At 44.8% G+C, this 13,784-nt stretch overlaps 1 protein-coding gene and 1 long non-coding RNA gene across 2 annotated transcripts in view; one reads left to right on the top strand and one right to left on the bottom strand.

The window, feature by feature from the left end:
- LOC135382999 (uncharacterized) overlaps window positions 1-4,439 on the top strand; it is a 131,409-nt gene extending 126,970 nt beyond the window's left edge. Inside the window, exon 8 of the mRNA XM_064612650.1 lies at window positions 4,293-4,439. Coding sequence (XP_064468720.1) covers window positions 4,293-4,319 — 27 coding nt within the window. The 3' untranslated portion in view covers window positions 4,320-4,439. The remainder of the gene's footprint in view (window positions 1-4,292) is intronic.
- Window positions 4,440-12,914: 8,475 nt separating this feature from the next.
- Window positions 12,915-13,436, bottom strand: LOC135382997 (uncharacterized). The gene is made up of 3 exons (XR_010419594.1): window positions 13,197-13,436; window positions 13,068-13,127; window positions 12,915-12,981 (listed from the first exon to the last, which is right to left on the bottom strand). It is a non-coding gene; the product is annotated as an uncharacterized LOC135382997 (long non-coding RNA).
- Window positions 13,437-13,784: the final 348 nt, after the last annotated feature.

Genomic DNA, 13,784 nt, shown 5'->3' with positions numbered 1-13,784 from the left:
AAGATAAGGAGGTTAGTGGTTACGTGGGGAAAATTCCAGAACAAGCAATTTTTTTTAAAATAATATTTATAATACAAAGTTGTGGCATGCAATAAAGAATGCAGAAAGCAGTGGCCATGCAGAACATAACAGATGATGATGGGGGTAAAAAGGAAAAGCATATTTTATTTGTGAAGTGTTTTTTTTTTAAGTGTTTGTTCTGCTTTGTTGGTTCAAGCAAAACAGAAGTTCCCGTCCGTTTTTCGGGAGCGGGGCAACTCCTCTTCTTATGTAATCGTTTTTCTTCTTTTTCTTTCTCATGCAAGCGGTGCGAAGCTATTTCAAAACTATCTACTGTGCAAGTAAAAATAGAGGTACTTGATTAGATTGATAATATAACGGGGAGCAGTGAGTTATATATTTTTACTGCAAGAGCGTTTGGACTCTGTCCAGCTTACTATACAGGGTGTTTGCTCTAACGTGTCCAGGAATTTTATTTAATGCGAGCGCTAAAAGAGAAATGAGCGCTACTTTTCAGTTACTTGACTAAGAGACAGGTGCTACTAGTGAAGCAGTTTCTTACTCATTAGCAGAGAAGTACCGCCTGCTTTTCTTTTATCACTCGCTTTAAATATAATTTCTGGACATGTTAGAGCAAACACCCTGAAACTATCGATAGTTTTGAACAAAACTCCGGTAGCCAAATGTGTAGTCATCTAAACCATCCATAGTACTATCGATAGTGTTTGGATGCATATCGCTAGGAGGAACGTCCCGTATCAACAATACGGGAAGCGCGCAGCAGCAAACAACTAGAAAACAATCGTAGAGCCGACAAGAGCGCCACGGCTGCCACCTCGCTCGAGCATGAACGTCCCTTCTCCCTTCGGAGATCTGACATTAGTTCCACCTCCCTTTCTAGTCGCCATAACATAATGACGACCATCGTCATTCTCAAGCCGGGAACGCCCGTCAGTTTGTTTCGGTTTCTGATGCATTGTTGCATTTTCGTGTCATGAAAGGCCCGTTCCGGGGAAAGTGGCACGACCACTGTGTGTGTACTTATAGAATGCTCACTTGAAGGCACTGCGAATGAAATCCGATCACAACAAGGATAACTCGGGATATCCCTAGGAAATAGCCAGGATTAATGAAACGCAGAAAACCGTATTTGAAGAAAGGATCACCCTAGCTTATGTGTAGGGTTCCGCGTTTTCAGTTTTAATCGAAAAACGCCGAAAAACATACGCTGGGGAAATTTTCCCACATCCGGTTTTAATCGAAAAACATCGAATACAGAGGGACATTCCAAGAACGATGACAGAGATAAATTGCTGCACAGCAAGTTGTTGATGGATACCAGAAAACCATACATAAATACGACGGTGGTGAAAAATGGCCGTTTACGTTTTCGTTAGCCCTAAGACGTCACCGCAGCTAACGACGCCATGTTCAATGAGCGTCATGTGGAAATTTCATTGTGTTTTTATTCGCCAATAACTGTCGCGTGAACCATGTACACGCCAGGAAACACACCGAAAAACGTCGATTTCGTGAAAATCAATAAACACCAAAAAACATACGCTGAATACGCCCCCCCAAAAAAAACCAACCCGCGGAACCCTACTTATGTGTTACTGCAATGTGTTACTTCTTCCTTGCCTATTTTTAGCTCTCTATCACGCGCCAACGAATAAGCATTCAAGTCTTACATCTTTGCTCACTCATACACACATTCAAACGACGGGAACGACGCAAGCGGCAACTTAAGCGGCATCGTTAAGCATTCAAATATTTTGTTCACGTGTACCAACGCATCCCATCTGCCCTTTTTGATAAATTAATGAACCATATGGTACTGACTATTCAAGGATATGACGAACTCGAGAAATTCATTCATTGTCTTACGTAAGCCATGCAAACAGCTTGATTGCGTGTCGTAAGATGAGGTGCTAGAAAACCAACGTAAACAACTCCGCGTTAACAGGTCTCTGTTTGGAGAAACATCTATGATAATCCTCAAAATGTTACGGCATGCGCACAGCAGCAATCATGCCATGGTCATGCATATATAGCGTGTGCATTTTACATCTAGGTTGCTTCACCTAAACATAGTGATTTTCTGTGCCTCCTGAGAAATTCCGTACGCACGATCTACAGAGTCCATATGCCTACCATGGTGCACACACATGCCGCATGGACATCTGTACGGCCGCCACAGAAGTCCGCAGACTTGTTGTACGGACTTTGAACGGCTGCTATATAGAGGTTCCTGCACACTCTCAATGGAATTCGTACGCCCACCGCAGGAGTCCGCACATGGCGCATGGATTCCATAAATGGACCGTAGTCCGCACACGTGTGTTTGAAGACCACACGCTTGCCAATGCAATTCCAGGGGAAACCATATCATTCCATAGCGTTCCAGTCTTTCCATTCAGTCACAAGAGTCCATATTAGTCCATACATAATGTAATGGACTTTTATGGTCTTTTCCATAGATTGAGAAGTTACCTGTCAAAAAGAAGAACGAGTTAAGTTACGTGTGAGAAATGCAACAAAGTTAATAACGAAGTTCTTCAGCTTGAAATGTAACTCGCAGTTACGGAGTTACTTAAAAAGAATGAGTTACGTTTAACTTACTTCGGACCCAAAATAGCACTACACAGGTGAAGCGCGCATGAGCAGTTGAGTTCGACCTTCAGTTGCCTGCGGAGGACTGCAACACACTTAGATCGTTTTCGTTTATGTCCAACAATCCGAACGCTTTGCATCTTAGTCCCTGTGGGCGCACAATGGTTCAGCCTCATTTCAACGGCAGCGGTTCTTACTTCCTGAGTAGGATACTGTCATTCATCATATCACGTTCTGTGGCTTAAAATGCCATGAAAGAACGGAGAGAAAGTAAGAAAGAAAAGAAAATAAGTGGACGTGAGTGAAAAGCGAATTAAAAGTAACTTGGAACTCAGCTTAAGTTACTTTGGCAAAGTTACCTGAAAACGAAACGAGTTCCTCTGAAACTTACCACGGCGTAAAAGTACCAAGTTAAGTTACAAGTTACCAAAAAGGAACTTTGTTACAGTAACGAGTTACCTCGAACTCTGTTTTTTTCCTGAGCTTTCAATGACAACGGACGACCCTTTGCAACAGTTCGTCTGCCCAGAGTCTAAGATGTATCGTAGACGAACGTTGTGATGATTTCTCGTCGCGTACATCCCCAATGAAATAACGCGCTACCCAACTGTTTGCAACCGTTCGACAGACCGTTTCTTTGCTTCAACAGCAAGTTCTGTAAAGCAGCATTTCTGCTTGCAAACAAACAGATCGTCTGCGAATGCACGCGTGCAATTTTCTTCGGCCTTCCTGTGATCTTCTTTCTCGCATTATTGCTCTTCTGCATGAGGAGACCGAACGTTGTCTTAAAGGGGTAATTAGACGACATTTCCCATGGCTCGACACCTACGTCATCTGTCAAGCTGTACACCACTAGTCAACCTGCAAAATATTTCCGCTCTGCGATGTATTATAGCTGGGCAATCGAATTTACAAAAAGTGTCGAAGAAAGCAGCCGCAGACACGATCCTTGTGTGACTGGGAGAATGCCCCGAGCCCTTTTGTTCTTTGCTCACGCGCCGCTTATACATGTTTGAGCTGTGCCGCTGTGTGTCACGGATGACGTGCAGGGGGATCACGTTACGTCAGACGTCCTCTCGGTCTGTGATGCGCTCTTTTCACGAGGAGTTGGATTTTTGAAAGGTGCGCGAAACAGAGGCCTCACACTCGCTGTGTAGGTCACCTGCGGTCATCGTTCTTTCGCAGGAAATCATTTTATGCGTTCAATTAAAAAAAAATCGGGTGTCACAGCAGTGCTCCTTTGATAAAGATTGATGGCGTTGGCCGTAGTTGGTCCCTTTTACTCCTCCTTGCCCTACATAATCGCTCTTCATAGATTAACACTCTTTTCACAAAGATGGTTTGAACGATTGAACCCTGTGCTCCGTGACAGGCTGGCAGCTTACGTGCTGGGTGGAGTATTTCTATTGTCCTTTCTTGTTCATATTTTTGACTCTCCAGTTGTGAATAATGTATTCTGTTTTTTTTTCTCTGCGATTTTGTTTTGTTCGTATGTTTTTGACTGTAGAACGAATATTGCAGTGGCGAGTCTTGATCCTCTGGTAACATCTCCATCTTGTTTTTAAGATCGAATCCCCCAAAAGTCCGTAGTCTGCATCATTTCTTACACATGTGTCTATCTCTCTACGCCTTTGGAAATGTGGCTAGGTTACATTCTACGTTATTTGTCTCCTTTCCAGATGGATGGACTCGGCGTGGCGGCCTAGTAAAGAATGAATGGACTTCACCGGTAGTGCTTCTCGACTGGACCCGTTTTTGTATTTTGTGGTTGATCCTGTAAAAGTGTGTGATAAAGAGCTGCATGGAATGCTCTGTTCTATTGTGCAGTCATCTGTGCACTGCAGTCTTTGCTCCAAAGCAACGCGTAAGTTGCTTGCAAAAAGTAGCAAGTTTGCAGTTACAGCCAGCTCGTCAAAAATTGTAACTGAATTACCCTTTCTAAATGTAGCTATTTACGGCTACAGTTACCGAGTTAATGCAACTCAGTTGTCTTAAAGCAAGCTTTTAAGAAAAGTCGGGACAAAATGCTGCTCTTAAAAACTTTAATTTAGCACTTACACAACCCAATCTCAATTACATCACAAGCTTGTTACACTTAAGCAGTAGTTGCTTTTCCAAGTTGTTCATTGGTAAACTCCCATTGATTCAGTTCAAACACGTTCAAGATGAGTGCTAGACCTCTCTCGGCGAAACGTTCTTCGAACAACAAGACGCCGTTTGACGATACGTGGAAAAACGTGGTACCACCGGATCAACTTATTCATAGTAGGAACTAGTTACAATTCCATGCTACGTTTTGTTAAAAAGTAACTCGTTACTAGAACCATTCACTCAAAATGTGATTAGTCACAGGTACATATTGCTTGTAATTTAGTTATTACCAAGACTGTACGAAGTCTGACGCAATGCAAGAGTGCGCATAACTCAATGTAAAAAAATGGCACCCGTAACAATCTGGATTGCAACCCATGCATACGGGAGGAATGAGATCAGACTTTACATCGCTGGAAATCCTGCTTCGTTTATGAAACAGTCTATAGAAGCCATTATGCAAAACACAAGGGTCGTTCAAAGTTGACAGTGTGGAGACAGTCATTCACGGGCACTTACTGTTCCACAAAATTTGTGCAAGATGGGTTTCCGACACCACACTTGGGAAAAGATGGGAGCGCGCGTGGCAGCCTCTGAGCAGCTGTTGAATCGGTTTCAATCTGAGGGGGGCGAATTTTTGCAGTCGATCATCACATGTAATGAAATCTGTATGCATCATTTCACCCCAGAGACAGAAGGAAGCAACATGGAATGGCGACAAATGGCTTCCGCTAAAGAAAAGCGTTATAGAGCTATGGCGCTAAAAAAAAGCAAGAGGCAGCCACGCGGGACATGCGGGGTGTCATCCATGTAGACTTCTTTAAGCAAGGGGTGCCGTGCGAAACGCAATTCGCAAGAAACGACCTGGGATATTGCCCGGAAGCGTAACATCGAATTTAACGGTAGCAACCCTCAGTTGTCTCGTGACGTAAAACACCCAATTATTAATTAACGGTAGCAACCCTGGATGAAATGCGATGAGAGGCCTTGCCCCATGCCCCTTGCAGCCTAGATTGCCAAAAACGATTACCATTTGTTTGATTCCCTTAAAGAGGACTGTCGCATCCGTCCCTGTCGATTCCGAAACTACAATGTCCTTTTACTCCGCGTTCATCACTGATATCAGTCAGAAAATTCTGTCCTATGGATGTCCATCGGATATAGTTTCACGGAGATACGGATATCCGCAGAATAATGAAATTCCTCTAGCGGAGATACTACGGAGACCTACTTGGCCGGGTTTCGAACTTCCTACGAACGTGCACTTTGCGGACATAACCAGGAGATACGGACAGAAACAGGAGCTCTCTGGGATGTAGCGTGTATTTCGAGCGCGTGTTACTTTTTTATTTTTCAGAAGTCAGTATACGCTTTGCAGTAGAATATAAAGCGTGTTTCCGCCATTTTTTTAACATCTGCCACCGTCGCCGCTCGTTGCACTTTCTGTTGCTCCGCTTTGCTTCCCACGAAGGAAAATCAGCGCGGCGTTTCAAAAACATAATAATAAAAGAAATAAAAAAGAAAAGAAAGATGAAACAGCAACAAGAGATTGGGCCACTCAGCCGAAATGCTTTGGAAATGAAGTTTGATTCACTTCCAAACAGGGAACAGACACTGTACATTGGTGTTCTCGCGAGCTTTTACACACTCGAGAGCCCTGTTCGCCTGTGAGTCGAAATGAAGGGTGAGCTGTCTAAGTTTAATTCGATTGCGTGCACAAACAACGGTGAAATGAGAAATTGTTTGGCGTATTAAGGCGGCGTAGAGGTAATGTCTCTCTTTCTTACTCATGTAGCTTGAGAAAGTGAGTTGGTTCATGGAAAGCCGAATTTCTGCAGTGCTACATCGTCCCGCGTTTCTCTCTCTCTTCGAATACATGATCCCTACAGCATCCCATCACGGAGCTGATTCGGACAATCTGTGAAACGGCCGCAACAGGACCTCCTGCGGATATACGGCTACGGATATCCTTCCATAAGTATCCGAGGAGAGTCCCACGGAGGTCAATTTTCGGATATGGACATTGGGATCTATTTCGGACGTCCGTAGGAGATGGTGTTCTGTCTGGGATAATAAAGCCGAAAATCCGACGCGAATTATTAGCGTTGTGCCTGTGCAGTTTGATGTAACATATGGCAAAAACAGACGACGCATACTGAGAGTATTCCGGGATCCCCTCTCTGGAAACGTCACCCGCACAAAGCCAATCAGTGAGCGTCCTTGGGCGCGGACGAGAACAATCAGGGAACGAGTAGAGGGACTTTGCTAGCCTTGGCGACCGACCGACCGACAGGCGGGCGGGCGAGCCGAAATACTACGGCGTCTGCTCCGTGGTCGGCTTGCGGAATGCGGTCGTCGGACGTGTTCCTCGCAGCATGGTCACCTCAGAACTCGCACTGGTAAGCGAAAGTCGGCGTATTCACCTAGGGCTTTTCACTTAGTCTATTCCCCAACAACACAAGGCTGTCCTATGGATATCCGCTGTACGTCAGAAGTTGGATGTTGGAATATCCTGGGGATAATGGGTTTCGTCCGGTATATATAGGCTCACAGGTGTAAGTGAGAGAAAGAAGAAGTCCTCTTTGACGTCCGACAGACATGCAGCACCACGATACACGGCTCTCCTAGGGATATCCGATGTACTTCTGAAGCTGGACGTTGGGATACCCTGGAGATAACGTGTGTCGTCCAATATATGTACGCTCACATGTCCAGGTGAGAGAAAGAAGGAGTCGTCTCGGACGCCCGAAAGATACCCATAGGGACATTAAGCGGACAAGGGAGGGACTTTTTACGGAAATTTCTTCCAGCCAATGCTCCTAATAAAGCAGGTATAATATATTCTTAATTTCAAAGGACACGTCACATTCACATTACTAATGTGAATAATTTAGTTAATCAAAAGAAATTGTTGAACTACATGAAATTAATGGTTAAAGTGGGACTCAGCAACAAAATTTCCACAAACGTTGTGGCATATCCATAATCTTTGGGATGTCAGCAATATGTGTACGAAATATCTCGGTCTGAAACAGCGCAGATTTTACTCACCACACGCAGTATTAAGAAGCGAGAACTTCTCCTCCGTGAAGCGAGAGAGCGCTTAAAGCAACACACAGCATCCGGCAAGGGAGAAAGAATGCAGGCTTGGAAGCAGACGACAATGCTCGTTGACGTCACAGAATCCTCCTGCGGACGAACCGTCCCACTATGGAGCTCCATTTTCTGCTTTTGGCATTTCGCTTTCGGTTTGCTATTGTCATCATTTACGAATCAATTACTCGCGCAAAATGAATACGAATGTTGTATTCGGTAGCGAGGGGATAGTTCGTGTTCGGTATGCTGATGACCTGTTTTTTTTTTTTTTCGAATGCTTGCGAAGTCTTCCTTTAACACTGTAAATGCTACGCCCGGAAACTCGTGGACTCTTCCAGTGGGAGAGCCCCTCAATATCTAGGCTCTTTTCTTTCGTTGTTCGCTTTGTGTCGGTTCGCTGATATATTATGCAAGTTCGAATATTCCAAGAAACATGCTGGTTCTTTGATGTTTCCGAAAAACGAAAGGCGGGTTTATAGGGTACAATGACCGTAGAGAAGGGGGTGATTCTACTGTCACGGCTACCGTATTTTTTTTTCTTTTCAGTTATGTTTCGAAAATGATGAAATTCCAGATTCCGGTTTCAGTCACGGCATGCTCTCCCTTGAATCGTTACTATTACTCCACACTAACAGTGCAAAAAATGATAGTTTCACTGAATATGTCACATACAGCGCTTGAACCTCACAGACAAAAAAAAAAGAGAAGAGAAACGATGTCAGGGGCAAGCAGCACAGAACACTGTATGTCTGTCGGGCGTCACTGAGGGCTCCTTTCTCCACTTGGACCAGTGAGCGTACATGCATGTCGGACGAAACTCGTTATCCCCAGGATATTCCAACATTCAGCTGCAGACGTACATCGGATACCGTAAAGATTGCTATGTGTTGTTGAGACATAGATCACTGCGTATGTCCGTTTCTGGATATCCTGAGGATATAAGTTCTGCGCTTTATTCTCTTTATCCATACTAGATATCAGAGGGATATCCATCAGACAGGCGAATCCGAGCACGGACGTTAGGACATTAATGTTCATCTAGTGGATATTCAGTGTTTTGGGGGTTGCGATATGAACGCCAATCACACGACCTCGAAGACATTCGCCTGCGCTACGTGTGCGTGCGTGGCTTACGTCACCGTGGTGTTAGCCGCAGAGGGATTACGTATCTTGAAAAATCGCTTATTTAATATGTAAGCTGTTTTCTGAAGAGAAACCTGACAAGTTGGCTTGAAGCGGTGACAAACATTACCGTATCGGTCTCATACATACATTCCCGTATGCAATAGTCCCTTCAAAGAGCACATTGGAGGAAAGACGGTCCACACTGATGAAGCCTTCCAGAAGGAAACACACGATAGCAGCCCACCTCTTTCTACGCCAAAGGCATCAAAGAATTGCCACAGCGATGGCAACGGTGTCTATATGCGCACGGTGAATACTTTGGAAAACAGACACATGAACGGGGTCTGTGTGATGTTGGGTGGCCAGAAGAATCTTCAGACGTGATGTAGCACCAGCGTTGTCAGAGGAGGCATTGCATGGTTTACGGTTCGGTGCAAGCTGTAAGGATCGCAGCTAGAATCGCTAGATGGAGAGAGGGGGTATCGCCTGCCGAAACAAAGAAAAAATACTAAGAAAGAGAGGGCGGTCTGCTTGCCGAAACGGGCGGCAAGTTGCAACAGAGCGAGCGAGAGAAAAAGAAAAGAAAGAAAGGGAAACACGAAAAAACGGGACACAACTAGACACACCACACATAGCGATGATACGTTCAGTGCAAAGTTCGGTGGCTGTACCATCAGGTGGGCAACATCGGTCGGTTCACACCGTACAGTCCACCATAATAGCTTGCAATTGGTCACATTTGCTACAGCAGGTCACATATTTGATGGTCACATTAATGTGGCCAACAAGTAGCTTTGCACAAACAGCTTTGCAACAATAGCACCGAACTTTGCACTGAACGTATCATCGCTATGTGTCGTGTGTCTAGTTGCTGTGTCCCGTTTCCCTTTCTTTCTTGTCTTTCTCTCACTCTGGCAACTTGCCGCCCGTCTCGGCAGGCAAACCGCCCTCTCTTTCTTGTTATTTTTTCTTTCTTTCGATAAACGGTACCCCCCTCATCTACCGATTCTAGGCTGCGATCCTTATAGCCTGCACCGAACCGTAAAATGTCTCCAATCGCACCAAACTGGCCCGATATGCGCACTAAATTCGAATGGAACAAGTCTTCTCCTGCCGGCTCCATGATGCCTTGGTCTTGCTGTGTGTACACTTCAAGGACGTCATGCAGCGTTGGAGACAGACATCCCGGTCCTGTAGAGTAGAGAATGACGGCTTTGGAGTCGGTGTAGATGGACCAGTGAGCTGGGGATGGAGAGGATGCAATGAAGACAAGCGCCACACAGATCGCGTGCAGTTGCGCCGCCGCCGCCATGCGGTGTGAGAGTCTTGCAATTTGCAAAAAAAAATAGCGCTTATTTATCCGCCATCGGGTTTAGAGTGTACATGACAGCGATAGAGGGAAGATTCAGGTTTTCACCGACGCATCAACGATGCGTTCCAGCTCTGCTTGCGCCTAGTGATCCCGCTGTTGTCAGCTGAAGGATGTATAGTGCTGGACAAACGTTTACGGAACACGCTTCGGCGCATTTCTTCCTCATAGTGACACGCTAGCAGCGAATGGATCCGTACGGACTTGTAAGCAGGGGACTGGGTTACCTAGGCACATGTTTGTAAGTCCGCACGGTTCAATTCGCTGCTGGCGTATCACTTTGAGGAAGGAATGTGCCAGGGCGGGTTCCGTAAACTTTTGTCCAGCACTATACATCCTTCAGCTGACAACAGCGGGATCACTAGGCGCAAGCAGAGCTGGAACGCATCGTTGATGCGTCGGTGAAAACCTGAATCTTCCCTCTATCGCTGTCATGTACACTCTAAACCCGATGGCGGATAAATAAGCGCTATTTTTTTTTGTGCAAATTTATAGCGCTTACTCTGAGGCCGGATATATCCGCCACAGGAGTTAACCGCACCGGCTTCTATGCGCCTTCACGTTACACGCCGCGTGCTGTATGCACCGCGGCTCCTATACGCCTCTACTGTTATGCGTTGCGCGTTTTATTCGCTTCAACCGGTATACGCTACTTCAACTATATGCTATGTTTCCAATCACCACACTTCACACCTGTGTGGAAAGCGAATTCAATCTTTATTGGCACACAACACACAAAGATCATGTACAGCACCACTACTTCGGTATCTATCAGGCTTGCGAGTGTATTTCTGACAAGGCAGTTGTTTTCTTAAGCTACTGGATTTCACGAAAAGAACTATATTAGAGCAAAGCGAGCGTGGCTGTTGCAGGTGATCTTGTTGAAGACATGTGCAATGCAGAATAACATTATTCTTTTGTTTTATGCTTCAATCAGAACGCATTGCCCAGATGGCAAATTGGATACAACAGCAACACAAATTAAGCTAAACAATTTCGTGCCTCAACATGCTGTTCCCTTCCTAATACAACAAATCAGTTTTGGAGCAGGTAACAGTACTGTACCAGGAGCACCAATGTCTGATTAACTTGAAAGGCACTGTAGTGGATGAGGTACTTCAATACATAAGAACTTCTTCAATTGAGCTTGAGGGACCAGGATCACTACGATAAAAGTAATCTGAGTATGATGTCTGTCCATTCTCACTTTGGTAGACTGCAGTGAATATGATATCTCTCAATAGATTACAATCAACAGAACTAAAATAAGAGTGCAGTTATGAACGCTGCTGTACACACTTATAGGGTGGTGAGGGATTAAGTTGGCGCCCATGAAGTAGCCAAAATATGAAGGCAAGACAGAACTGTTTCTCCTGCATTACAGTGCGAGTTCGCAAGTGAATCCACATTAATTGCGATCCCAATAAGACGCATGTATACTCTGCATAGGAGTCTCTCTGCACCCAGGTTTGTAACAAAGGAAAAAATATCAGTGCAAACATTAAGCATTTCTACAATTAAACGAATAATTTGTGACACACATTCACATGCTCACACTCTTCTACATTCCAGTGTCGTTTTTTACCGTGTTCATGTGCCTCTCTTTCCAATTTATTATTGATAATTAAATAGTGCGGCATAGACACGAGTTGATAAGGGCTTACCTCTAAGCATAGTTGGATAGTAACGCGTTACAAAGTAGTGTGTTACCGGTAACGCGTTACATTCGAGTAGTGAAATATGGTAACGCATTACATTTGGGAGAAAAGTAATGAGTAAAGTAACGTCAATACATTTTTACTAACTAACGCGTAACGGCGTTATGCGATGCTGGGTGTTCAGGAATATTGCTTCATCGTCTAAACTTGAAATCTTGAGCGAGGACCTTGCCTGCAGAATCCGGGAAAATTCCCGATTTTTTCTATTCATCTTCAACAATGACAATAAGGTCACATCGGCACCCACGAAGAACGCAAAAGAAGGACTATTGACCTACCCTGGTTGAGATGTCACCTTTGTTTACCACCTCTATTTTTCACTCCCTCTGGTATTTTTCGATCGAATTGGGCAAAAGGGACTGAAAAATATTCTCTACCCTCTGAACAAGTAACAAAGTACCAAGAGATTGGCTTTTTAGATTTTTACTCTGTGAGATAAAAAGGTCACCGTCTCTATCCACCTTGACAAGCAGCACGCACTTGTCATTATGCGTCCTCTCAGTCAAACGGGCGAAGCTCACAGATGAAAATTTTGAACATCAACTTCTGCGTTGCAATAAATCGTATATGTAAGTTGTGTTCATGCGTGACCCTTGTTTGTGCCCAACATTGCTTGTATATATCTGCCGAATGCACTTATGTGACTCAACCAAAAATGGTACATATTACAAGGACAACTGGTGAAGTAATGAAAAGTAACGGCATTACTTCTCAGAAGCAACGGCGCTAGTAACGCGTTACCTACTACCGCAACAGTAACGAATAACGTAACGCGTTACCTTTTGAAAAAAATAGTGAGTAGCGGTAGTGCACTACAAAATAAAAGTAACTTCCCCACCTATGCCTCTAAGCTGTCTCAGCAAACGAACGCCAGCTGCTAGGAATAATTCGAAATTTCCTTACCCGAAATATTCAGATCACCGTGTTCCCCCCCAGTGTATTTGGAGGACGGAGTGTCACCAGTTAAGTCTGAAAGAAAGAAGAGTTTCACACGGAGGAAAATTAAACGCAAGTGCAACAGGACGTAGAAACGCAACCACAGCAAGGTGAATTACCGATATAGACGCGCAGAACATCATTTTCTTCGTCTGAGGCAACTACGAGAGGTGGTTGTGCTGCAAGTATACGGACGATATTTCGTAAATGTGCTCGGAACTGTACACAATGCGCAGCCTGTTGCTTACCGGCATTTTCATGACTGATCGGCGGATACCAACTGTGCACGGAGCCCCGGCTGACAAAGTTGTACCGACAACGTTGTTGTTTCTTGCGAAAGTTGTACGATGTCAACGATGCGTTCATACTGCCCGTCAGTCTAGGCACCAGTCTTCTACAACGCCAGCGATGTCACAATGTGTCACAGCCAAGGAGACAAACCGACAAACTGCTTCGGAAAGAAAAGCGGCGTCCACCTAACCAACCACCACCAAGACGCCGACCGTTGCACGACGTGATGCAACCTGCAGCAATGACACAGCTGCGAACTTGGGAACATTGGTAGCCGCCACGATTCTACTGCCACACTCTTTCGCGAGACACTCAACAAACAAAACAAAGAAATACGTCCACTTTTCTTTCAGTGAACACGTGTGGGAAGCTTGTTTTCTTTGTCTTGTTATTGCGTTCTTTTTGTTGTTGTTAACGTTTCGATGGTGTGGCGGATAAGGCTGGCAGACAATTAACAACAACAGCAAAATATGCGCCTCTTATCCGCCCTTTATCCGCGACCGGTCTTAGAGTGTACGGCCAAGGTGAGCTGCCGTAGAACAACA

Source organism: Ornithodoros turicata, chromosome 2 (assembly GCF_037126465.1).
Source record: "Ornithodoros turicata isolate Travis chromosome 2, ASM3712646v1, whole genome shotgun sequence".
Taxonomy (NCBI): Eukaryota; Metazoa; Arthropoda; class Arachnida; order Ixodida; family Argasidae; genus Ornithodoros; species Ornithodoros turicata.
Note: the sequence above shows the minus strand (reverse complement) of the source record. Positions and strands in the feature narration are given on the sequence as shown.